Genomic DNA, 26,959 nt, shown 5'->3' with positions numbered 1-26,959 from the left:
TGTAAATTAATCAAAAGTGTATTATTATACCATTTTACTCTATTTAACCACATATCATTATTTTACAGATATATTCCAATATTTCATGAAAAAAATATTATTTATATTAAGGGTGACAAATGTACAATAAAATGTAGTTTTATAAATTTTTCTTTTTTTTGAACTAAAGCCAGCAAGGGTGCCAGATTAGTTTCATTTTAAGTAAAATATATATGTATATATTTTTAATTTATAGTTTTCCGCGATTTTTAACTGGTTTTTGAGGCACATTAGCTGCCAGATTTTTATAGTGTTTTTATGATTTTTTTGCGGTGTGCAATGTCTGAGGAAGTTTAAAAAAATTACACAGATTTTTGTAAGCAAAAAAGGTATGTTATTTAAATTAACACTTCACTGTCATTGAAATCCTAAAAATTTGCCAAAGAGAGTCAAAATGTTTTTATTTTGCAAATTTACAGTAGTTAACAGTTAAGTATAGTTTGATATAGTTGTAGTTTAGCTTTGTCAAACATTTAAATACTATATGAAAATGCAGTGATATGTAAAAATATGTCTAATGTTTTGTATTTCCAGTTAAAAGATTTTGCCTTTAAAGCAGCATCAGTTCTCTTAGGTTCAGTTGGACAGTTTCTTGGCAGGTATGTTGTTGGAATCACCTTGGAGAACATTTGCTCTGTGGTCTGAAGCTGTCTGAGTATCTTCTGTCTCCTCATGTTATCCCAGACCGACTCCATGATGCCGAGACTTGCACTCTGCGGGGGTCAACCATCTGTCGCAGGACTCTTTGGTCTCTTCTTGTCACTGAAGATATAGTTCTTTATGACTCTGCATCGAGTGCGGGGCTACTGTCCGGCTGTAGATCTGGTAAATGTGATGGAGAAGAGCGTAAACAGCTGAAAATCCAAACTTTTTGTACAATACTGAATGTTTACAGTCCTGTATTAGTAATAGATAGATAGATAGATAGATAGATAAAAATTACATAAATGGGTTGCGTTTCCATATCTAATGTAAAAATGACATCTAAAATCTGTAACTATGATAAAAACATCTACGTTTTTTTTTAGCATTTTATGTAGATTTATTTGTGAAATGATCTATCTATCTATCAATCCATCAAGTAATTGCATTGTATTTACTCATGTAAACAGTAAAATTAAAAAAAAAATTACACACAATCTCATGTAAAATGAAGGCTAATTAGAGCAAATGAATGTATTTTTATTGTTAAATACTGTATTTTTATGACATGATTATTTTCTGTTATTTTACTTTACTTTTCAATGCCCTTGCTACTTAAACACACACACACACACACACACATATATATATATATATATATATGTGTGTGTGTATATATATATATATATATATATATATATATATATATTTATTAAATTTTTTTTTTTAACCTATTTATTTAAGTGCAGATGATTAAGGTAATAAGGATAATTTCCCTGAATGTAAAAACTTGTATTAAAAGATATTCAACAATGCACAACAGATAAATATGTCAGTTATATTAATGTTAAAATTTAGACCTTTTATTAATCTGATATTGTCACTTACAGAAATAAAGTTTTTACAAAAACTCATGTTAAGCAAATTTAGCAGAATATCCAAAGAAAACAAAAATACTTTGTTCATGCTCTAAACACATGTTCAGAATATGAACAGAAACTAAAAACCTACTGTCCTAAAAACTAGCTTCACATGATCATATAGGCAAGAGAAAACCAGCCTACAGCTAACACTGTGTAACAAAAGGCAACTGAGAGAGCACTTTGGAGACACACCCAGCCGGCAGCGATTCCATATCAATAGATTTAAAGGTGTCTCTTTACAAGTGGAGCTTATTGTTTGTGGTCGCTCGCCCTCACTTCTCCACTTTCATTCACAGAAACTCAATCTCAGGAACACTAAAAAAGGACTTCTGGAGTCACTTCAGATTTTTTTTTTTTAAATATGTTGTGTGCCTGAGAGAAAAGTAGGTGAACTCAGAAAGCTGTCCTACTGGCTCTTCTTGATTCCTGTGACACTCTGGCTACAGTTTGCAGTGTTTACAGGGAATAAAATGGCAAGAGGAAGCTCACTGCTGGGTTCTGTAGTTGTATTCTGGGAGGAAGCACAATCTTGATGGAGGTAAATATGCTTTTTATCCCTTCTGGTGTAAGTTTCTGTTAGTCTAACCCACCTAGTTGCTCTGGTTCTGTTCAGCTTGAATGTTTTGTCTCTCCCACATATTTCCTACTCTCTGTCTCTTTTGTTTTCTGTCTCATGTGTTTCTGTCTGTTCTGTTCTCAGATCAGAGGACCAGTGTGGGCTGGACATGTGTGTTTTTAATTGTCCTTCCGATAAAGCAGCCTGTTTCCTGTGTACCGAGGGGCAGAGAGAGGGGAGCGATTGCAGAGGCAGTCTGAATGCAGAAACTCCTGTTAACATCTCAGAGGATGTGTGAGGACTGTGCAACACACCAGTTTCACACCAGACTTGTAAACTGAGAAACACAAACCACAACCAAGAGAAAAGGAAGAAGAAGAGGAGGGGGCCTGACAGATGAGTGACTGTTGACTTATCTTGATTCAAGGATGGAGAAAGACGGTAGGAAACCGAAGACCTTTGTGTCCACCTTCCGGTTGGCCCTCAAGCCTCAAAAGCAACCTATCGGTGTGAAGAAGCAGAGAGAGAATGGACTGGATGCAACAAACAGGACTTTGATGGGAAACAACAAACCGGGAATCCCATCTGCAACAGGTAAAGGAACAAAAAACAGCTGAAAAGTTCTTTTTTTAATCAGCTCGTTTTTTAATCTGTTAATAAACCACTCTAACCGTTTTAGTATTGCAATATAACTGGAAAGTATTCATTACATTTACCACAGCTGCACCACTTCCCGAGCTTCTGCCCTTTGTGGATCCTGCAGGGGCTTCATGCTTTAACTCAAACCACTCACATGAGGACATTAAAGGACTCTTAGGGACACCAGGAAAGCTGGGATCTGTTAGGTTAAATCTTTACAAACCCCTGAAGCTATTAGTTGAAATGACTAACTAGAGAGCAAATACAATTATTGTGAAATGTGTTGATGTAGTTGCGGTGATAGTGTTTGATGGTTAGTGTTGTCCTTAAGGCGCGACATGCAACTTTGCCTCCCCTCGTCCACCTAAATCTACACAGACTGGTGGCACTCCACGTCCACTGGTGACCACCCAGATGGACATTCCAACACTTTAATGTACACATGCAGACACAAAGGTGGTGGGAAAACCTTGCAAACAGCCTGTTGAATTTCACTTCACTTACTACAATAACATAGTCTAGTAAAACAGATAAGGGATGAACTGATGCTGCTCAGTCTGGAGGCAAAGACAGATAAATACCTACATTTACATTCATCCACATTTTTAAACACTAACTAGAATGTACCCAGTGAAGCCATAAGAGAGCAATTTTTAGTGCCATTGCAAACCTTTTAGCAGCAGGTTCTTTAATGAACCATTTCTCCAAATAGTTATTTTAAAGAGCCCCCAAAGGTGTCTTACAGAACCCTAAAAATATGGTTCCTGTGGGCAGAATAAATGCTTCTCCAAAGAATTTCAGCAAAATTAGGTTCTTTAAAAAAAGAATTTATCCAAACTGTTATTTAAAGAGCCCCCAAAGGTGCCTTAAAGAACCCCCAAAATGTTTCCATTAAGCACCATAAATGGCTTTCCAAAATATGTCAGAAAAACCTTTTTACGCAACTATTTTCAAAATAATTCCTTATGGAGTCTCCTGATTTTGTTTTGACTGATAATGATAATGGATGTTGATAATAGCTAAAGTACCAAAGGGACCCAGAAATGCGACACTTTGGGTTCTTTTACAATATAATACATTTCATATTTTGAGTTCTGGGCTGTTGGTCAGACAGAAAACATAATGCAAAATAGCAGCTTGGGATTTGCAAAACATGCATTACCATTTTCTGGAGTTTGATAGGCCAAATGATTAATTGATAATGAAAATATTAATTCGTTGCAGCCCTAAGTTATGCAATTACCTGCCACTACACCAACAAGTCCAATAAAAATGAGTGTGTTAAGAACTATTTCTTAAATAAAGAGGTTCTTCAACTGGTGCTTTTAACAACAAGAACCATTTCTGAACCATGTTTTTTTTCTGTAGTACATAGATACACTAACATGCTCCAGCTCCCCTGCAACCCTAAACAAGATAAAACAGTGTCCAGATAATGAATGGGTGGACACATACATGAAACACTAGTTAAAGACTTAGTGGATGAATGCAGCTCATCCTGATCAGTCAGTGATAGAGAGACGCTGGTGTACACAATTTTACTAAACAAAGCATGCCTGAGAACGAAACCTATTGTCTTTGTACATCTGCTTTCTGTTAAGATTCCAGGCAGACAAAAGCTCAGAGTCTGGAAGTGCCTCACTTCAAAGAACCACTCAGGGACTGTACAGTCCGTGATGGAAGTGATGCTACTTTTCAAGGTGTTATCACCGGAAGTCAACCTCTGAGCATTTCCTGGCTACACAATGGTACGTGATTGATTACCATTCTTTAGAAAATACTAGGAAAAGTTGCTAAAATGCATCAGCCACAGCTCTTATGTAGGCGTTTTACACAATATCTTTATTGTACTGATCACCTATCATAAAAACATGTGTTGTTGTCTTGGTTGTAGGTGAGAAGTTGCATTCAAATAAGACTTCATTCAAAAATAGTATTGCCAGTCTAAGCCTGTCTGAGTGTTCACTTGTAAATGCTGGTACGTACACCTGCATAGCTGAGAATGCTGCAGGAAAACTGTCAAGCAGTGCTTCATTACACATCACAGGTAAAGCGTTATGTACAGAATAACTGGTAATTATCAGTAAAACTGCATTGTATTGATCCGTGTACAGTAAACCTGCGTCACTCTGTTTACACTGGAACAGCAACAAAGGAAATCCTCAGTACAAACCACCATGAGGTCACATCTAAGGCTGCGTCACTCGGTAACACAGGATTGTCCTCAGCTTCTAAAGGAGAAAGCAAAAAGGAAAAGGACAAAGGTAGATCACTGAAACACACACCCATAAAATGATCCCTTGTTTCTGCTTTTCTTCTTTCTTAGAATAAAATAATCCTTTACAAGCAATGCAAATTAACAGTAAATGCAGTCATGATAATAGTAGGAAGTGGCAACAAATGTGGATAGAGACAAGCACAACTGAGAATGTGTGCTTTTAAACAGCAGATTAGAGTTTCAGTACCTGCACAAGCATTTCTGGTTACTGAAAATTGAGTCCAGCAACTCCTGCCGAAGTGTTTTCCGCTGCTTTTGTGTGATTGGCCAGTTGCTTCTTAAATCCCCCAATCAGTGAGCGCACCTGTAAATCTGCCATCTTCTTCAGTCTCCACAGGTATCAAAGATAACAACCCTCAAACAAAAGTCTCCACCAGCAAAGGTGAACGGCAAAAAACACATCATCCAAGCAGCTGAATGAAGTTAAAGTTGGTTTTCTTTTGAAAACAACCTGACTGCTTCTCCTCAGGGCCTCCGGTGGAGTTTCTGGACCCACCTGAGCAGGTGGAGGTTCGAGTGGGCGAACAGGCCCGACTACGCTGTGAGTTCAGGAGCAGCTCCACACCTGTGGCCTGTTGCTGGATTTACAACAGAGACAAGGTGAGAATGTTTGAACTGTTGCTAGCATTTAGCAGTAATTTGGTAGCATGTGCCTTTGAAACTCTTGATGCATACTTTAACCTTTGTTCCTCTGCAGGTGGTAGCAGGATGCCAACGGATTTCAGTCAACAGCACCAAGACACAGAGCAGCATTGAGATCTCTCACGCCGTTCCAGAAGACACAGGATTGTACACTGTTGTTGTACGAAACAGAACCGGATCCGCTCAGCACACAGTTTCCCTCAGTGTCATAGGTAAGCTTCACTTCAGTTCAGTATTTAGGTCTTTAGAGATCACTACTATGGTGTTGGGATGCAGACAAACTTAATAAAAAGAACTATGATAGAAAATATGGTTAGAATGTAAAAGTTGGAAGCACAGAACCATGATATAACATTCAAACTCATGTCACAAGTTAAGGAAAATACTCCAAATATCATTGTCTTTGATTCACTGCTTCATCTGCATCGTTTCTCGTCAGACCGGCCTGATCCGCCAGCATCCCATCCTGTTGTTTCCCAGCTGTCCACCTCATCCCTGGTCCTGTCCTGGACTGGTCCCAGCTACGACGGAGGCACAGCTGTGTTGGGTTACATCGTAGAGGCCAGTCAAGGAGGTCCAGACAGTCCTAGTAGCTGGACTCAACTAATAAGCCGCTGTAAGAACACGTCCCACCACATCCGCTCGGGCCTGGAACCTCAGGGGCAGTACCGCTTCCGAGTCAGAGCTTACAACTCGGCGGGGACCAGTGAACCGAGCCAGGAGTCCGACTTTGTGAAGATGGCAACTGCAAGTGAGTGACACATTTGTATAGTTTGCCACAGAATGCCGGTTTGAGTCTTGCTGTATCTGTAAGAAAAAGCTTCTTTGCCATCTCTGTGCATTTGTGTCTGTAGAGGAAAAGAAAGAAGAGCCAGAGTCGTACATCACAGTGATCACAGACACCAAACATAAAATCAAGGAGCACTACGATGTGCATGAGAAGCTGGGAGTGTAAGTATGGATTCTATATTTGTGAAACTATATCACCAATCTATCTATCTGTATCATGGGTCTTATTTTATTTCCCACCAAATTATCATTTTATGAACCACAGTTCAAAAGAGCTGTCAGTCTCAAGGAGTTGTAATTCTTCTGTTTTGTGTTTAAATTTTGCAGTGGAAAATTTGGCGATGTGCACCGACTGACCCACAAAGAGACAGGCCAGGTGTGCGCGGGAAAGTTCTACCGAGCCCGGTCCTCCAAGGAGAAGGCGACAGCTCGCAAGGAGATCGAACTGATGAACAAGCTTCACCACCCGAAACTTGTGCAGTGTCTGGCTGCCTACGATACCCGGTCTGAGCTGGTCATGGTCATGGAGTAGTAAGTCATTCTGATGTGGAAAAAGTGAACATTTTCAACTGTATCAGGTGATAAGGAGCTTCTAATGCTCTTCATATTTCATCCAGTCTGGTAGTATCCAATGTGTCACCATGCATTTGCAGATGTTAAATGGCAGTTCTACAACCCACTACATGACCACATTTGAAGAGGTTTTTTGTGTGTGTCTAGCATTGAAGGCGGCGAGCTCTTTGAACGCATCGTGGATGAGAACTTCGAGCACACGGAGCCCACCAGTGCCCGCTACATGCAGCAGATCCTGGAGGGCATGCAGTACGTCCACAAGCAGAACATCGTCCACCTGGACCTCAAACCAGAGAACATCGTCTGCGTGGACACGACTGGTACACGGATCAAGATCATCGACTTTGGCTTGGCGAGTGAACTGGGTGAGTCTTGCAGGATTTGCACATTTTCTAATGGATGTTCTTTCAACCCTTTGATGCGCAGCGTGGGTCAGGAGATACCCATTTTCCATTGGATTTGGGTCAATTTTGACCCATGTTGTTCATCAAAGGGTTAAGTTTATTCTTCTAGTTTTTGCTGCATCTTACTATGCACAGCTAGTTGCATTGTTTTTGAAACACAGCAAGGTCAACACAGGATATCTCACTTTAATGTGTGCCGAACATAACCTCAAGGAGTTTCTAGTTTCCTGCAGGTCTATAATAGCCATAACCCCTCCTTTTATATAGACTCCTATCTCAACTCAATAAAGGCAGCAAAGCATGTGAAGCCAGTTCATGCAGAAAATGTGATGCTCCAGATGCAGCAACTCCAGACTGGGTGGTCTATTTAGAGAAGACGAGAGCCTTCTGTAAATAGGTTCATACAAACACATACCAAACATTGGGAGGGACATTTTGAGGAAGTTCTTTCTTGTCTTGTTTTGCAGAGGAGGGTAAACCTCTGATGGTGCTGCACGGTACGCCTGAGTTTGTGGCCCCCGAGGTGATCAACTATGAGCCTGTGGGCCTGGAGACCGACATGTGGAGCATTGGAGTCATCTGCTTCATCTTGTAAGCTGAACTGCGGTGACGACGGTCGCAGCGAGAGTCACAGTCACGTATTCTGAAGGGAAAAAGTGGAATGCACAGCACTTGATGTGACTTCACGTCCTCATAAAATGTAGCAGTAAACTTAATATTTTTTTGCCAAATGATATGAGAAAGCATCTAAAAGTAACATACTGTCAACTTGGATTGCTCAGTAATTCAAATTTAATGGAGTATATACTAAAATGCTCCCCAAATAGATCTAAAAGGCTCTACAAATACATATTTGGCACCATCTGCTGGTGCTGTCTCAGTATGACTACAGGCATCAGTGCTGCAGCTCTTACCATGAAGAACAGTGACATTAGAAGGAAAACTTAACTCATAACATAAAATTTCCCTCCAAGATAATGTTTAAATGGGATTTTCTCAGCTTTATTGGGTACAGACACTACAGATGAGGACATACTGTTTCTACAGAAGCTTGTTTGAGCCTGTGTTCATTATATTTTGTCGTCCAGGCTCAGTGGAGAATCCCCCTTCCAGGGAAACAGTGATGCTGAGACTTTTACTCTTGTGACTGCTGCCCGTTACGAGTTCGATGAGGAGAGTTTTGAGGACATCTCGGATCAAGCTAAAGACTTTATCAGCTCGCTGCTAAAGAAAGATTGCAGGTTGGTCTGTTTGTTTCCCCCTCGTTTAATAGATATGCTCCCCATGGTTTCCTATATGATAAGTGCATTCTGTGCTTGGATCAAGAAGAAAAATATACACACAGCATGCAGATGGTTCTTCTTTTCAGACTTGGGGAAAAAAGTTAAATATATCATATCTATTGTTGGAGACTCCAATTGAGCCAAACCTTTTTGAGTTGGTCAGCTGGTGACAAAGTTGTGGCTTTAAATGACCATGATCCAATAGTGTGACCAGAAAACAGACACTCCTTTGACCGGTGGCTTGAAAAAGTCACATTTAAATGCAGCTTTATTCTAATGACATGATGCAACACGTGACAATAAAAAAGCAAAAACTGCCTCATGGATGCTGTCATGTCAGTTCAGGATGTATCCAGACACTTGAATTTCCACAACTCCAACATTTGTCATCTAAGAAATGGTTCCAGAACAAATGGTATGACATACAATCATCTACTGCATGATGCTTTGGATGTCTGACAGCATTATCCTGTCCCTCCAAAAATGTCCACCAACTTCACTGAGCCCTTTGAGGAGAGTTTTGCAACTCTCTACAGAAAGCATCAATAACTCTATACATAGCTGACATGTGGCTCATTACTGTTTTATTTCTGGTTTGATCTTAGTCCAGTATGGTGCACACTTGGATGTTTGATGACATCTATTCTATTTTAAGGATGCCATTTGTTGCCATACCAAATACTGCTTATTGAAAACCATAAATCAAATTTAGCTACGTATATATTTCTGTTCAGGATGTATATTTTTTGTGATACAATTGGAGACTTTCAAGTTCCACGTCTATCTCAAACTTCTACGTTCTCCATGTTGACAATGTCACAATCTGAGCATCATATTATTGGGACATTTCATCATTTTCAGGAAATTCATTCACATGCGAGCTTTGACAGTAAGTGAGACCCACAATCTAACACACAGCTGCATCCCAGGGAGTATTTGACAGCCTTTGCTTCTCCATCTCTGTACTCTTTACCTCCAGAGGCAGGTTATCTTGTACCGAAGCCCTCGCTCACCCTTGGATGGCCTCTTTCACCCCTCTGAGCCGCAGACCCACCAAGTCCCTCAATAAGGAGAAGATGAGACATTTTCTGGCCAAGCGCAAGTGGAAGGTAGCGGCACTGAAAAATTACTACAACGCTGCTAGCACAGGGGTGGGCAAACTTTTTGGCTCAGGGGCCACATTGAGTTTTGAAATTCGACAGATGGGCCAGACCAGCATCAGATGGATGGAGATTGTGCAAACTAATATGAATTACATGTTAAAGACATTACTGACAAAGTAAAGAATACTCACATTCAGTTTTCGTGGGAACAGTGTTGCTGGTCACCCTTTTTTGCCAGTGCATCAAAGTCTGGTGTCAATTTGGTTGTGGCAATTCTCAGGATAGATCTGAGGTTTTACTGGGATCTGTGGTGTGCTTTGTTGATGTTCATCACGCTAAACGGCTGCTCACACACGTAGGTAGATCCGAACAACACCAGCATCCTCTGTGCCATCTTCCAAATGTTTGGAAACTTGGCTTCACTTAGTGATGCGTCAAAGTCATTCAGTTTAAGGGCGCTGAATCTCTCCTTTAAGACTGAGTCACTTTGAAGATCGATCAGCTCCAACTGCAACTCCTGAGGTGCTGTTTCGGCAGCTTCAGCCTCTCGATGGCCCCAGACACCCTGTCGTACAAGTCCTCTGCTCGTGTTTCCCCCTTCATGGATTTCATGGTCAAAAATTCCTCTGTTGTCTCAAAGTTGTCATTAATCCCTCTAATAAAAAGCTGAGCAGTGTCTTTTATGCCATTACTTTCGTCCAGTGCTAATGAATATAACTTGAAGGACTCTGCTTTTTCGTTCAGTGAGCTGGCTAAGTCTCCACAGATTAGTTCAACACGGCGAGTAACTGTTCTGCGTGATAAACTAATTTTTTCAAATTTGTTTCTGCTCTCTAAACAGGAGACCTGCTGTCTCTACCATACATTCTTTCCAAAGCTCCCCTTCGGAGAAAGGCTTGCTAGCCTTTGCTATTTTGAATGCTAGCAAATAACTTGCCTTCGTGCTTGACTCTTGAATCGTAGTTTGTGGAAGAAAGTATTTTGCTGAGTGTGTAAACTGGCTGCTAACCTCTGAGCCGTAGCTGTCCGTTCTTGTGCTAACTGGTTGCTAGCATAGTTAGCATGCTTTGTGGAAAAGTGTCGGCTGATATTGTATTCTTTAAAAACCGCAACGGTTTCATTGCAAATAAGACATACAGCCTTTGAACGGACTTTAGCGAAAAATATTTAGTAGTCCACTCCTTCTGAAACACTCGACACTCACTGTCGACTTTTCTTTTCTTTGATCCGCTCCTTGTTACAGCAGCTCAATGCAGTTGCAAAGTAGAAGAAGAGAGAATAAATCAACAAAGGTCACTTGTGTCTGGAGTGCGCCATCTAGTGGGGTCAACAGAAACGCCGGGTTCTGCAGGACAAGGCCAAATGAATGTGGTCTTTACTGTAATTTCGTCAATTCTAATATTGACCAAATTATTTCGCGGGCTGGATTGAAAAGCCCAAAGGGGCCATATGTGGCCCTGGGGCCGTAGTTTGCCCATGCCTGTGCTAGCACATGAATACTTTTCTTATCAGTGCTTCCTCATGATGGCTTTTTTTAATGTCATTGTCCTGTACAGACCTGAAGCCTGGTTATGAGTCTAGTCTGTCATTCAGTGCAATTTTTCCCTTTTAAACTTCTAGAAAACTGGCAAGGCTGTTTTGGCCCTACAGCGAATGGCTAACCTCTCCAGCAGGCCAGACTCTCCTGGCAGCTCCTCAGAGGGTAAGACAGATAAAGACACACACACACATACACAATGCCCTCCCACGTCCCAGATCTACATGCATATGGCAGATGACTCACAGTTTCAGATTGTCACTTCAAGTTTACCCTTTTATGATCAGTAAAGCCTTTTCGGTTTCATTCATCATCATCCACCCTCTCATCCAGAGCCAGGCTGGAGCCAGGAGGCAGAGGAGGCCATCCAGTCGCTGGAGAAGCAGCTTCACATCGAGCCTCGCTTCCAGCAGGCCCTGAAGGACGCCACCCTTCCCAAGGGAGCCACCGCTCAGCTAACATGCCTTGTCAATGGTAGAGTGACAGAAGTGTGATGCATGTTATTAGCGTCAGAACCACGTTATGCAAGAGCCAGGGGCAAAAATGCTATTTAGAATATTTTGTTTGCAGTGGACTGAAACTTGAAGCTACAATCAGTATTTTTAACACAATCAAATGACCAAAAAGGGGTAAAATCATCAAATTATCATCAAGTTCTGCACTTCCAGTAAGCTCATAATGCAGATACTAGTGTCAGCAGCTTTATAATCTTGCATATTAATCCTGTCTTTGTCCAAAATTGCTAAATCTGACTTGTAGTATTTTTTAAAAAGCTGAAAAATGAACCAATTGTAATATCTTATTTGTAAAGAGAGTGATATCAGTCTTCTCATCTTTGTATTTCCCCAAATTGTTGAACTATTTCTTAAAATGTTGCACATTTAGAACAGCCTCATTCATACCTGCAACACATGTTTACTAAGTTTTAGCCAAAAAGCCACACATTTATTTTCTCTTTTGACTATAAAATACCTCAATTTGTTTGGGTAACACTGGAGACTTTAGTTGTCTAGAAAATCTTTACCACAAACAACTACATCGTTTGGGATCGGTATGTTTGATTATGTAATGTCCAGTGTGCTATTTTTGTATCATTACTGTACATAATGTTTTATCGCCCCTATCCTAGGTTACCCGCAGCCGGAGGTGAAGTGGCTTCAGAATGAGAAGCCGGTGTCTGAATCGTGCAGAGTGACCATGGAGCAACAAGAAGACGGACGCTGCTCTCTGGTTCTGGCTGATCTGGAGCCTTCAGACTCCGGGGTTTATGTGTGCAGAGCCAGTAACAAGCTGGGGGAAGCGATGTGCTCTGCCAAACTCAAAGTGGAGCAGTGAGGGGAAAGAAAACGGACTTAACAATTTAAGATTTCCCTTCATTTGAGTCATGGTCATGTCAGTTCATGGATGGACTGTTAGTCACATAATTTCCACGCAAAAATGGTGTTTTGTCATCGTCTGCCACCAAGGGGGATAATAAGGTTTGGACACACAACTGCATCACCTGTTATCAGTGCACTTTTGAAGTTTGTATTATGTGTTCAGCAACTGATGCACAAAAGTCACATGAAAAGCGTACATTTTGCATATTTAAATATTGTTTAAATGTTTTAAAGGCACTGAAATTAAAGCATGAGTTTCGAAACAAAACATCTGGGCTGAAGAGTAAAAGTTTCAAGAATGTGACCATGAATTGAAAACAGGACTTGCTTATAGATGGAAACATTTCATTTAATGTTCTGTGCAAATTTAAAGCAGTCCAGTGAGTTAGCAGATGACATGCAAGTCAGTAAAAAGACACGTGAAACCGTTAATAACACTGAACAAGCCTTATAATAAAGCAGAAGACTGTTCTGGTTATAGTTATACTGTGGCGTATGATGCATAACAGTTTACGCTCAGCAGCCCCCTGGAGGCTTTTCAGGTGCTTTCAGAGACATGAATACTCAAATATTCTGGCAAACTCACGCAGAAAGATGCAAACTGGCTCTGGTAAGAGAAAATACAGCAGACTGTAGAGTGCATTTTTGTGGATTGGACTTTAAGAGATGTCTTTTCATTAATGTGTAAACGATTTCATTTAAGGAATCATGTAGTTAGTCCACTGGCCACATTCACTAATTTACTACAGTGAAATAACAATTCAGGCGTTTTCCAGTAGTAATCCATACACTGATCCTTTAGTCATATCAGGCTTTTACACTGTCCAATTTAGGGCTGTCATATCATCAGATTTGTCCAGGTGAATTCATAATTCCTACTGATATTCAAATATCTATAGAAGTTTTTAAGAACTATGTTTTGTTTGTGTATTTTGTCTGTTTTTGGCAGATGAATTACACTGAAAATGCAACTTTGGGGAGGTGGAGACATAACCGAACTGATTGCTACTGGCACTGAGTATTTATACCATATGTGTATTATTTACACATCAACATTTAATTTTACATATATCACTTATCGCTCCTAACTCAAAGTATTTATTTATCTAAAATTCATTAAATGTAACATCTATACAGGTCTTACTACAAAGTATCATCTGCTGCATATATTTCTACAATGTTCAGTAATTTATTATTCCCCATTAGACAATGATAGAAATTTGTTAAAATATTCTCAACCCTGAACGAACAAAGATTAATCATTCAATTCTACAATTTACTAGTGACAGTCTTTTAACATGACCTCACTTTCTCTTTATCATTTGCTTTTCTATGGAAGCGCAGAATTAGAAATATGGAAAGAAGACAGGACTTGTAAAGTGTAATTAGAAGACATTTTGCCCAACATTTTTGGATCTGCTGATCTGGATTGACCCTCGAGGATTTCTGTGTCATAAAAAGAACAGTATTCATTTGAAGGTGTGTGATTCCATTAAAAAAATCTTTGGATGAAAACAGGCCTACAGTTGTTCGGTTAATATGACACTTTATTGATCCCAAACAGGAATTCCAGAGTGAAAATTCCAAAATTATGTTGTTGGGGACCTTTTTTTTTTTTTTTTTTAAACTCACTTCTTCCTCATCCATCCATCTTTCAACTAAGCATCTTTCAAATAAAACTAGACTTTAAAAACCTGTAGAAAGATGATCAGGCACTGAGTCTTGGTCAGAGAAGTGAAGGAACTTGTTGGATCTGCTACGATGGTTCAGTGAGCAGTCTCACTTCTTTCGAAGGCAGTGTTTCCTTACATGGATCAGTCTTTTGTGCACGTGTGTCCCTGGATTTGACACATGCTTGTTCACCGCTGACATGATGTAGAGACTCTCACATGTTCCTATTGCCCCTCTTGCCTCTGATGGATTCTCTTCTGAAGAAGATTCCAAGCTTTCAGAACCTTCAAAATAAAGCACAGTGGAAATTATTGCATTAATACAGTTTTCTTATTTCATAGAATGTAATTATTTAACATAATGCCACTATGTGGACCACATGCTAATGGGATGATGCGTGTCTGACCTGTTTCCGGGTCACCTCTGGCTCCCACAGCGTGCTCAGCACTACGTTAGCGTGCTCCACTTGCTTGCTGCTGGACCACTGGCTCTCCAGACGGCGAACTGCATCTTCAGTGGTCACACCGTCCCGCTCCGTTATCCTTAACACTGCCTGAGAGGGGAGAGGAATCAACAGGAGGCAGGTGAGTTTGGTAATATTTCCCAACTTTGGCGCTCCCCAGTGGTCAAATCCAAAACCAAAAAATATGGTCCACAGCAATGCTCACACACCAGCAAATATGACAGTGTTTACCACAAACAAATCTTATACAATCGCAGTAATAATATAGCAAATATATGGATTTAACTTTTGCAATATACTTCAAGAAAATAGTTAATAAACCTGTGTAGAGAAACTGTCTTAACCCTCTGAACACCGAAACCTGCCAGTGAGTCTTAAAAAGCATGATATGATGATAAAACTTGCCAAAATTCCACCAATTATCAGAGTCAAAAAATGTAAAAACAGAAAGAATTGCCAAAGTTTTAACTTTCCAATGGTCCTTGAACTACTCATATGTCTTGTGCTGCTGTGTCAGAAAATTTAACCAAATCTAAGCATAAAATTGCAATATTTGAAAAAAGTCACTGTATTGTATATGACTAATTAAAAAAAAAACACCCAAAACAAAACATTTGCATGAAACAGATTCTGTAAAAAAATATATTCTGTTCTCCTCAGAAAAAAACAGTGAAGCCTTTAGTGACTCAGCTGCAACCAACAGTCACTCAACAAAAATTAGGATACTTTTTTAAAAACTCAACTGAGAGGAGACAAGTATGGAAACAAATTGAAATGTTAGCACAAAAGTATCTGTTGTATGTAGTCACCATTTGTTTAATGTATTGGTAACACCTGGGGACACTTGGAAAAATGTTCTACATGTTGATCAAAGAAATTCAAGTTTTGTTTTTTTCCCTTTCTTTTATTATTTGTGGCATAACTTTGTTATACTGCACAGAAGCCTTGCGAGTTCTCTCTACTTCTAGCCATGGTTGTGCTGTTTCCATTAATGTGCAGGACTTTATATTGCAGTAAAAAATGAGCCCACAGTGACTAAAAATGTGGCATGAGCATAAAACGTCCAGAAATTGTTTGGAGTTCAGATTGTTAATGGAAGCTTTGTCACACATATCACACTGCAGGATGTATTTTCAAGCAAATGCTGCTCCATATTTGTCTCACTGACAGCTGCAAGTACAAACATATTACCTCCTCCTCAGGGATGATGGAGACCCAGACCTCATGGACCAAATCTGTCCAGCTGGCCTCCAGAAGAACTGCTGCATCCACCACACAAACCTCTTTACCTACAGAGAGAAAACAATCATGTTATCTACAGCTATCTTTACCTATCTCTGTGAATGTTTAAAAAAAAGAAGCAGAACACATTAATACTTAACTATTCTTTACATCAGTTTATGGATTACATGTGAAAGAAATACATTTTAATATAACAGTAACAATGTTTTAATGCCATAAAACAAATAAATATACAGAAAAGGGATGAAAAACTGCTTGTGTAGCATGTACAGTTCTGCACTACTGAGATTATTAAAGATAATTTCATATAATACCTTCGTCTCTGGCTTGGCTGACTCTGTTCTTCACCAAAAGTGCAATCTCGGGCCATACAATGTCTGTTAGGGCTTTTAATCGCTCCTGCATGAAAAACAGCATCTTTGGTAAGATTCTGATACACAGCAAACATTTTACTTGCTTTAGTGTGCTAAAGTTTTAAGCATATAAGTCATATTACCTGGTTTCCAAAAACTTTCCTTCCCAATGCACGTCTGTTTATGGTTTTATCTTCATTCAGAATATCTAAAAGTGACAAAAACAAACTCATCGCTGCACTGCTGTGAATGTTTCACTAAGTACATGATTTACAAGAAGACATAAACAATCAGGGTATTGGGAAACATATGTTGGTACTAGTTATTAAGAATAATGCTTCTGTTTGCCTCTATGGTACAGAATGTGTCTTATAATTCACCTCATATGACATATGCCATGAACTGAAGCTATAGAAATACAAGTGAATTGAACTTAATGTTTCTGTCCTTTAAATAAGAGACATCACTGTGGATTATTACAGTGTTTCCTGTGAGGAAAGGCTGTCCTACATAATTTAAGCAGAGATCTGGCCTTTTTTAAAGTTCAAATTCCAAGATTACTTTTCCTATCTAAATCAGCTCTAGAAGGCCAATACCTTACAATCATAATGCATATTAAAGAAAAGGAAAAAATGGCCCTAGTAGTGTCAGAGAAAGTATGTTAGATTAAGTGCATGTACTGAATTTCTTTAACCCTGTAAGACTCAAATATAGAAAAAAAAGAAAAAAATATAAACCCAAACATAGATTAAATGAGCAGAACAAACCAAAAAAAGATGCTGCTACTAATAATATATATACAAACCCAAATACAGAAAAAATATTTGCAAAAAATAAAACAAAAAACCCCAAACAAATACACATATATATGTATTTGCTTTTTATTTTATTTATTTTATAAATAAATAAATTCAAATATAGAAAAAATGAGCATACAATAAATAAAGAAATATATAAATATATATATATAAAATATATTTAAAAATACATATGTTTATAAAATGAGCAAAAAACAGCAAAAATAATAATTATATATGTGAAAGAAAACTATTAAAAAAATATATAACTGATGTATTTTTGCAACAGTGGGTTTTACAGGGTTAAACAAGAACAGATTGTAGAAAATTAGATTTTTTTGACATAACATGAATATAAATACTGTAGAGGCTAAATAATTATGGGACCACCAAATTTCCACAACAGTGACAGGTTGGACTAGTTTAAATAAGGGTGGTAAAACAGCTGAGATATTAGGTGAAGTGTTTCCTCACCTGACCCAAACTCTTCTAGCACTCTGTGATATCCTGCTGCACCGGGCTGGTACACCTCATGGCCCAGTTTGTCACAGTCGATCCGAACTGCACCAAAGGCCTCCAGCTGTCTGGCGATGGAGCTCTTTCCACTGCCGCTGCCTCCTGTCAGACCAATCACATACGGAAGGGGAGGGAGGTGGGATGCATCCTAGCAAAGAAGAGACAGGAGATAAAATGTTGTAGTTTATGCAGAAAAATAAATTAAAATCTTTGGATATTTTCACATTGAAGAATACCAACAAATGCTGTGGCACTAAAAATGAGACCATCGTGGACAGTGGGTGGAGGTGATGATATGTTTGCCCTGGGAAGTGATTGAAGAAGCTCCTAAAACAGTTGGGTCAGCTCAAAGATGCTCCCCACCCTCACTGTGGTGAAAATGTAGAGATAAAAATCTATGCTAAAAAGGTACAAACAAAACAAGCCGAGTCTACACCTGTTGTGTTTACTTGCCAGTTTTTGTAGAGCTATCAGACTTTTATGAAAGCAACCTGTTCGACAACTTCCTTTTGCAGTAAACCGCTAAACAAATGCACATCAATCTGGCAAACTGACAGAAATATAGAGTCTGACGCTGTGGTATGTACCTTTGATGAGACCCCAATAACCCTCTGAAGTGGTTTGTGGGTGTTTTAATAAATTAATAAGATTTTTAAAATTTTCTTATAAGTTATGTTTTTGGCCTTTTTGCCTTTATAATGTACAGGACAGTGGAGCGAGAGGCAGGAAACGTGGATAGAAGAGTGGGGGAATGACATGCAGTAAATGGTCATGAGCAGGATTCAAGCCTATGATCGCTGTGTCGGGGACTATAGCACCTGTTTATGGGTCACCCACTCAGCCAGCTGAGCTATCTGGGTGCCCCGAAATAATAACATAAATCTGATTTATCTTTCACTGTAGTCATCTGGGGCTGTACAGTGGCTCGGTGGTTAGCACCGTCGCCTTGCAGCTGAAACACTGTAAATGTAAACATTAGATAGTAAAACATTCTACTTTTTACATGGAATAAGACAGTTCCTATGATAATTATTAATTATTCAAGTTTTCAAAAACAGATTTAATGGACTGACCCTGTTATAAAGTGTCAGCTGCCTTTTTTTGGGATTTTCTTGCAGAAGAAACAGTGTTGTGCATGAAAACACTGTTTCTGTTGCTTCAACTTCTCTAATGCTAGAAGAAAAAAGCCAGTTCAGTATAATGCTTTGCTTCAGCGAGTGATTAAAAAAAAAAAAACAACAAAGTGCTCCAGAGTCCTATCTGACAATTACTTTAATGTGAGTGGAGGCTGCACTGCTTGAAAAGGAATTTCATGAAACAGGAATGAACTCAGCTCTGCTAAAGGGCTTTGTTAAGTCTTAATGCTTTGTTTGTTCACAAAGTCAATAAAATGGGATCAGATGTTCTTTTACAGACACACACTTCCTTGCAGTGAAAAATGTTTAATGAAAGGCTGCAAAGAGTCTGATGCTCTGGTGTGTACCTTTGATGAGACTGTGACCCCAATAACCCTCTGAAGCAGTTTGTGGGTGTTTTTTTTTTTTTTTGCGCTCCTGTAACATTTTTACTCACTTTGGGGTCATTTTTCTAAACAATATAAAATCCTGCACCTCTACAAACATTGCTAGAAGCAGAAAAAACTCAGTGTGACACAGCTTTAATCCCATAAATTAAAAAAAAAAAAAAATTAAAAGTTTATTTGACCTAAATTTGTAATAATGATCTAAAATGAATATGTTTAACCTTTGTTTAAGTGCCCACAAGTATCACCAATACTGGAAAAAATAGAATTTCTACATACTACAGATATGTTTTATTTATATTTTTAATTTGTTTCCATGCTTGTCTTTTATCTACTCTGTGTAAACCTGCACTTTAGCAGGCACTTGAATTTTTGCGATGTCACTGTTTGTCACAACTAATGGCTTCACAGTTGCGCCCAGGAATGTAATTTTTGTCTTTTACAGAATCTGGTTAATCCAAGTGGTTTATTTTTGTCAGAATTTCTGAACAAAACAAGTGATTTTGAGGAAAATGTAACTTTAAGCTTAGATTTGGTCATTTTCTCTGACAGAACTAGAAGTCACATGACTACTTCTGTGAGAGTTGGAAAGTGGAAAATCGAATGATTATTGCAGTTTTTTGTTTGTTTGTTTGTACAATTCGTAGCTCTGATAAATGGCGCAATTTTGTCGCTTTTGTAAAGATAATCCTTAGTTGGGAAAATAAAATACAGTCATATGAAGCTGCGCTATCATAATTAGAGCTAACTGGTCCTTTATCTATAGTAGTTTTGAGTTTCTGATGCCACTACCACTATTAGCACTATTTTCTTGTACAGAAGTCCTTTGTGAAAAAGAAAACACTTGCAAGCTGTGCCAGGACCTACTTTAGGCGGGATGAGGAGGGTTCCCAGCAGACGAGAGCGCAGACTGGAGGAGCTGATCTTCTCCTCCTCTGTTTCGGTGTGGTGGGCATCTTTAAGCAACTGGATCTCATGGAGGACAAGAGCTGGAAGGCCCTGGTTTAGAAAGCAGACGACGCAAAATATCAAATCTGTGCCAGATTTGTCCCCCATCAGGGACATTGGCATCTGAACCAAGAATAAAGTGTGCCTTTGAAATGTTTTCTGTCCTTTCTTCACTGTACACCTTTCTGGTTTCTTTTCAGAAAGCAACCTAAAGCAGTTATGACTTAAGTAATAAGTCTGTTGTGTAAAAACCAAAATGATAAAAAATCCTGAGGTTTATGTGTATGTATGCAGTTACCAGAAGCAGAAGAAGAACTAAACATTGCATATACATCACTTAAATTATGTAAATTTTAAATCTCAAAGCACTGGCAAAAGTAACTCTACATGTTGTTAATTTCCTGACTTACATTTTCGAGCCGCTTCTTGTTGACAGCCTCGCCTCCCTTTCGAGTCTCCTCGCTAACAACAATGCACTGCAGCTGGGGATCAATTATAGACACTCCGAAGGGGTCGTCCAGTGGAACGATCTCCACCTGTAGAGACGGTTTAGTGTCCTGTAGGAACTCCTGTAGTCTCTGGACCCTCAGAGAGTAGGGCTCGATCAGCTCCTTTAGCACTTTCTCTAAAACCAGGAAGAAACATATGTTAGTGGGGCAGATTGTGGTTTTCACATGTTAGTCTCATACGTACAATTAAATGTGAAACTAAGCTACTCACTTTTGAGCATTGCTTGGTCACACACACCAATCAGGAACCGTCTACTGGCCAACAGGCATGAGATATTGAGCAGCGTCTTGTGGGCCCCATGGAGCCGGTCAAATGTCCCCCCTACTACCACATCAGTGTAGGTCTCCAGGGGTTCTTCCTTTTCCTCAGGATCTTTCAGGCCCTCCTCCTTCTCCTGCAGCCTTGTTAGTTGTGGGTGAAGCAGCACTGACGGCAGGCTGGGGCTGCAGACGTAGCAGTGACCGGTGTATCTCTGCAGACACTGTGTAACCTGATGGGACTGACCTGGGTCCTGTAGAGCAAAGTCTGTTAGCACCACCTCCGGGGAGTGAGACAGAGACTGTGGTGTGGGAAAGGGGCAGTTTGGAGTCATTGTCCCGCTGCAGGCAGCTGACTGAGCGCGGACATTAGTCAGCAAAACACGAACATCCAGGTGGCCACACACGTCCGCCGCATTGCTGTAAAGGCGGGTGATGAGCGCAGACAGGTCCACTACTGGTGGAATGAAAACTGGTCGAGGTTGGCTCCCACCGCCCAGGTTGAGGCCCGGGTGGAGGTGGACATACAGCGTACAGTCCACCAGCTGGGCAGCTGAGCTGAGCACCGGAGCGATGCGTAAGGGAAGGGTGTGGAGAGGAGACGTCAGCACAAGGATGCCTGTGCTGAACATGGACATGTTACTCGCTGATATCACAGGAACTCAGAATTTTCACAGGACCCGAGTAGACAACATTAGGTGGTGGGTAAACCCTGGAATGGATGGAACATAAGAGTCAGTGAAAAACTGAAGTAGGTGAGGCTGCAAAATGAAGATGCTGTGTTTTGGATAGAGCTGAACAATGTGCACAAAACACCATACTGTGACTATTTTGACTGACATTACAAAATATTTCATGATTTCTGTGAGAGCTGTAAGTTTTTAATTATTTATAATGAAACTTAAAACAAATAAATTCAGTTTATGTGTACTGTGTCTAGAATACATACACCGATCAGCCACAACATCATGACCACTGACAGGTGGGGTGAATAACAGCAATTATCTTGTTATATTGCAACGTTTTGCTTGGAAACCTTGAGTCCTGACATTCATGTGGATGCTTGACATGTACCACCCACCTAAACATTGCAGGTCAAGCAACCCCTCATGTCCAACAGCAGTCGATGCTAGTTGCCACTTTCAGCAGAACAATGCACCCCGACACACCGCGAAAACTGCCCAGGAGTGGCCTGGGGAACACGAAAGAGTTAAAGTGTTCACCTGGGTTCCACACTCCCAAGATCCAGATCTTACTGAGCATCTGTGGAATGTGCCAGGATAAGCCTGATCTAGGTAGGTCCCACCCTGCAACCCACAGGACCCACTGATTTAACTGCCACCATCCCGGTGCCACAGGACATCCCCAGAGGTCCTGTGTCCATGTCCCAATAGTTCTGAGGATTTTTGCAGCATAAAGGAGACCAACACAATATTAGGCAGGTGGTCATGATGTTATGCCTGATTAGTGTACATTTTTCACTTTATGCAGTGTCTGATGAAAGATATTGAACTTGAGAGATGGAGATGCACCTGTATATCAAATAACTTCAGCCTTAGGTTTCAGTTAACTTAGAACCAAATTATATTGTATATTTTTACAAAATGCAAACACATTTTCAAAGAATATAAAGACAACACCATTAAGAAATTGGCAAATAATATAAATATAGTATACAATACCTATGATTGTATTATTAATTTTTTAGCTTTAAAAAAAAAAATATATATATACGTTTTCAATTAATTCGATTTTTTGAAGACCCCATATCTTAAAATTATGTTTTTTATTGTCCTGAAATGTCCACGTGGTGTTCCTTACACACCAGAAGAGACATTATAAGCAAAGCAAGCAGTCAATACCATGGCTTCACATTTCCACCTTGAATCTGCAGAGTTGTGATGACAGTCTCAAAAACACGGATTCAGCAAAATAAAATAGCATTACTTTTTAACACCTAAAAGCCTCAACGCTATTTTATAGTAAGAAACAACAAAATGAACATAATCCAACTACATGGATTCAGACTTCCAGTATTTCATATGTAACAAACCCAAGGAACCAATCCTGCATGATTATTGTTTTTCAGGTTTTAACATGTACAGCTGAATTACTCCAAAACTTGCCACTGTGTAGCTTAGAGCAGTTTAACAGTGTTTGAACAGTCGTAGGTGGGGAGGGGTGTGTAGAGATAGAGGAGGAGACATAATAGATGCACACATTCAAGGTTACATCAAGGTTATTTTCAGGCAGGATGGAGCTATTTTCAAGGGGAAAAAAATCCTAATATGTCTCAGGTTTGATGCACAGAGATGAGGTTTTTAGGGGTTTAATTAATGACCAAGGGACTATAAGAATATTATCAACACAACAATTCAGAGAATATCTAGATTACAGATAATCTTATCAACATCCTTATGTGTGTCTCTGGACCCTTGGTTAGCTGATGTAGTGAGCTGCAAGAATAGAATGATTTACTCGCTCTGACAGCAGCACTGTTATTCAAAAACATCCCTTCTGCTGATGTTTAACTCATTCATTACAATGTAACAAGGAAACCCTGTGAGGACTGAACGTTATCTGATTTTAAACAGAAATCTCGATTTGAAATGCAAAGGCTGCAATTTTGGATATATGCTATTCAACATGTCTGACCCTAAATAGGTTTTATTGTAATTTTTATTATAGCAATTAACTTAATTGCACAATATGTAATATTTTTAAGCCGCTACTGAGCCATGAATGACCTACATGTTTTACTGTCACAGATTATTAACAGAGAGGTCCCATTACTTTAATCCTGAAGTTATTTTATTATTATTATTATTATTATTATTATTATTATTATTATTACTTTATCTATTTAACCTAACACAATCACAGCTTTTCTGATTCTTCTTGTATTCTCTGTGTCCCTTTAAAAATGTAAAAAAACAATACATGCTTGTCATTTTGCATTGGAATATAGAACAGTGAATACTACTGACAGGGTCTCATGTGAGTCTGAACTGAAGGTTTAAAAAATTATACTCCAAATTGCATTTTGTCATATTAATTGCAATTAGATATTGTCTCCAAATCATTCAGTACTAAGTGACGGTAACATTTTAAACTTTTATTATGTCTTTTCATGAATGGAAACAGTCAGAGTTGTACTTTCTACACAGATGTCAACAAAATGCTCCAGAAACTCAGAATGTGAGTCAAAAGGTCATTTGGTGGACAAACTATTGGCAAAAAGCTGTTTGTGATCATTAAACTGGTTTTAATCCACCTACTAGAAACTGAACAGATCTTTAAACTGATCAAAGTATTAGTCCCAATCTGTTATCAATTACAAAACAAACACTGTGAGCAGGAATATACTGTTAATAACAGTAATAAGTGCCTTGGGCTGTAAGTTGTTTAATGTTTAGCCACTATGTCTTCTTGCTAGCCAGCTGTTGAAGTGTTTTACATTGGCAATAAACACTGAGAGCTGTGAAGAACTTTTCTGTGTGCTTACAGCTAGCTAGCTAAGTGACTACGCTGAAATAAAATGTCTAGATTTTCGTACGAGTAATGATATTACTTCTGACCTTAAAATGTCGCAGCAGTCTGTATGTTGCTCCAGACAGCATTTGCTGAGGCCCATACACAGTCAATCGGTCTCAACTGACAATCTTACACACAGGCAGCTTTACAGTTTAGCAGCAGCTTACCTGCGCAGAGAGAAGCTAAAACGAAGCGTAAAACGGACGAATAATGCAGTCCACATGTACAACCGCCCGCATATTTACTGAGGAGGTCGTTTCCTTGACTCTGTACAACGAGGAACTGTCTTATCCAGTCCTCTCCAGCCCAAACAGCGAAGCAGCCACCAGTGGAAGTCACTCATACATGAACTGGCTTGCATGATCACGTGATATGTGACGTGCTCTCTGATTGGTTGAGGCAGCAGCTAAGAAGTATGGGACACGAAGTCTAAACTGCAACCAGGTGGCCTGAGGCACTAATACTGTATTCTGCTATATACAGAGGTAGGAAATAGTCGAGTGACGTACTTCAGTACAATAAGTATTTCCAATATATACGACCTTATATGCCGACTTTACGAGACGACAGAGGTAAATACTGCATTTTTTATGCAGCTGGGGGTTACTTCCCAAGGGACATTTGCTGGATATGGTAAATTTTTATGTACCTTTTTTCTGTCATTCTGCATAAATTATTGGTGGTTTCACCAGGTGAAAATAAAATGGAATATCATGTGGTAATGCTTTGAAATATTTGATATCTTGTAGATCAGATTTTCTTCTTCAATATTATCATAGTGCATCTGTGCAATATACACCACTGTCTTATTCACTGCTATTTATATTCACTCCGTTATTTATCTCTGTTATTTATACTGTATATATGTAAATAGACTGTTTTTGCACTACTTTAAGATTTCCTTGCACTGTAAAGGAGAAGCTCTGCAATCTCGTTATACATTGTGTAATGACAATAAAGAATATTCTATTCTATTCTATTCTATTCTATTCTATTCTATTCTATTCTATTCTATTCTATTCTATTCTATTCTATCCCTGCTGTCAATAAACATATATGCATGATTTAGTCTTACTCTTTTGCTGCCAAAGGACAAAATTCCCTCTGACTCCAGATGATGTTTGATTTGTTTTTTTTTTTTTTTTTTATCTGGTGATTATTTACTATGCTCTGATAGGCATTTTCCTAAAATCTATGTGGTAGCCATGTTGCTAATTATCTTAGCAACAGCATACCCAATACATCTAAAACCATTTTTTTATTAAATATCTGAGAATTTAGAGTCCCTCCCCTTGGCAGCCGGATTATCTTCCCTTCTAATTTTGTGCCTTGTTTGGGAAAGTAACATCTTTAAATGTACATATGACACTGATTCACCTCAATGATAAATTATTTCATTTTGATTAATTTATAATCCCCTGGACTTTAATAGAAAATTTTCATTCATCTTCAGATTTTTCTATGCAATTGTGGGTAGTATTATCCATCATGTACTTTTCAGACAACAATTTTCAGTCAAAAAGAAATTATGAATGTAGTCCTTGAATGACTACTTGAGGCTGCTTACGAAAGTGAGCCAATCCCCATAGAGCCCCATTTTAAAATGTCCAGCTTTACAGCAGAAATACACGCTTACAGCTCAGTCCATTCATTTTATACATTCTATGCTCAAACATGGGCAAGCGCAAAAATCAGTGTGGCAAGTGCAAAAATCAGTGTGGTTAATTGAATACACCGACAAAGCCAACAAGAAGTGATGTCAAAGATGCTGCTGCACTCTACAAGCCTGACTCCCTTAGACAGGCTGTAAAGCCGAAGATTACAAATCCCTGGATTTTTATCCTTGAAAAGGGAAAATTAAAGTCCTTGTTTGAGGTATTGCGAGGTGCCCTGAGCCCCCTGTGTTGTCCAGATTTAAATGTTGACATTTTGGCATTAGTCTGGATTTTTTTGCTTCTTTGAAGCAACTCTAAAATTCATCTGTGGTTGTTGCCAGAGCAGCAAACCCTTAAGCCATTAAACCTGCAAGCATTGAGATTTATTGACAGTTATCTGGATCAGGATCGACAGTTTAAGATGAATTCCATTTGCAAAATAATTTTCACATACAAATGGCGGATTTTAACAAAATATACAGTGAAAGAATGTTGATATAATTGACAAGAACATGTGGGTTACACAGAAATCATTCCATCTGTCTTATTTGCATTTATAAAATAAAATGAGGAAAAGACATAAATTCAGTCTGTCGAATTTGACTGCTAAAAGACCAATCTAATCAGAGGATGTAAAATCTAATTTTGTACTGAAATGGGAATTTGTTATTTGAATGCTAACATATATTAAATAATAAACTGCA

At 39.0% G+C, this 26,959-nt stretch overlaps 2 protein-coding genes and 1 long non-coding RNA gene across 9 annotated transcripts; 1 reads left to right on the top strand and 2 right to left on the bottom strand.

The window, feature by feature from the left end:
* Positions 1–2,588: 2,588 nt before the first annotated feature.
* Positions 2,589–13,057, top strand: LOC111579054 (myosin light chain kinase, smooth muscle-like). 5 transcript variants are annotated; one of them, XM_023286149.3, is made up of 17 exons: positions 2,589–2,754; positions 4,401–4,547; positions 4,694–4,846; positions 4,947–5,063; positions 5,406–5,459; positions 5,547–5,677; positions 5,775–5,931; positions 6,159–6,470; positions 6,574–6,670; positions 6,836–7,039; positions 7,229–7,446; positions 7,953–8,076; positions 8,574–8,726; positions 9,748–9,877; positions 11,492–11,573; positions 11,742–11,882; positions 12,538–13,057. In XM_023286149.3, the coding sequence occupies exons 1-17, from the start codon at positions 2,589–2,591 to the stop codon at positions 12,741–12,743; spliced, it is 2,592 nt and encodes an 863-aa protein (XP_023141917.2). In that variant the 3' UTR covers positions 12,744–13,057. The 5 variants fall into 5 exon arrangements, with proteins under 5 accessions (XP_023141917.2, XP_035811295.2, XP_023141918.2 ...); XM_035955402.2 differs by lacking the exon at positions 4,694–4,846; XM_023286150.3 differs by lacking the exon at positions 4,694–4,846 and having other exon boundaries at positions 4,914–5,063.
* LOC118471336 (uncharacterized) lies at positions 4,840–11,672 on the bottom strand. Its single transcript, XR_004848637.2, has 4 exons — positions 10,063–11,672; positions 7,901–8,128; positions 5,265–6,567; positions 4,840–5,030 (listed from the first exon to the last, which is right to left on the bottom strand). It is a non-coding gene; the product is annotated as an uncharacterized LOC118471336 (long non-coding RNA).
* A 58-nt stretch (positions 13,058–13,115) lies between the features above and the next one.
* On the bottom strand, positions 13,116–24,936 carry coasy (CoA synthase). Of its 3 annotated transcripts, XM_023286154.3 has the most exons (11): positions 24,768–24,936; positions 22,148–22,258; positions 21,020–21,778; positions 20,710–20,924; positions 20,219–20,350; positions 17,788–17,977; positions 16,660–16,724; positions 16,478–16,562; positions 16,113–16,210; positions 14,865–15,011; positions 13,116–14,742 (listed from the first exon to the last, which is right to left on the bottom strand). In XM_023286154.3, the coding sequence occupies exons 3-11, from the start codon at positions 21,702–21,704 to the stop codon at positions 14,683–14,685; spliced, it is 1,677 nt and encodes a 558-aa protein (XP_023141922.2). In that variant the 5' UTR covers positions 21,705–21,778; positions 22,148–22,258; positions 24,768–24,936; the 3' UTR covers positions 13,116–14,682. The 3 variants fall into 3 exon arrangements, with proteins under 3 accessions (XP_023141922.2, XP_035811298.2, XP_023141921.2); XM_035955405.2 differs by lacking the exon at positions 22,148–22,258 and having other exon boundaries at positions 24,645–24,936; XM_023286153.3 differs by lacking the exon at positions 22,148–22,258.
* Positions 24,937–26,959: the final 2,023 nt, after the last annotated feature.

Source organism: Amphiprion ocellaris, chromosome 18, assembly GCF_022539595.1.
Source record: "Amphiprion ocellaris isolate individual 3 ecotype Okinawa chromosome 18, ASM2253959v1, whole genome shotgun sequence".
Lineage (NCBI taxonomy): Eukaryota > Metazoa > Chordata > Actinopteri > Pomacentridae > Amphiprion > Amphiprion ocellaris.
This window is presented reverse-complemented; position numbering and strand designations above follow the sequence as displayed.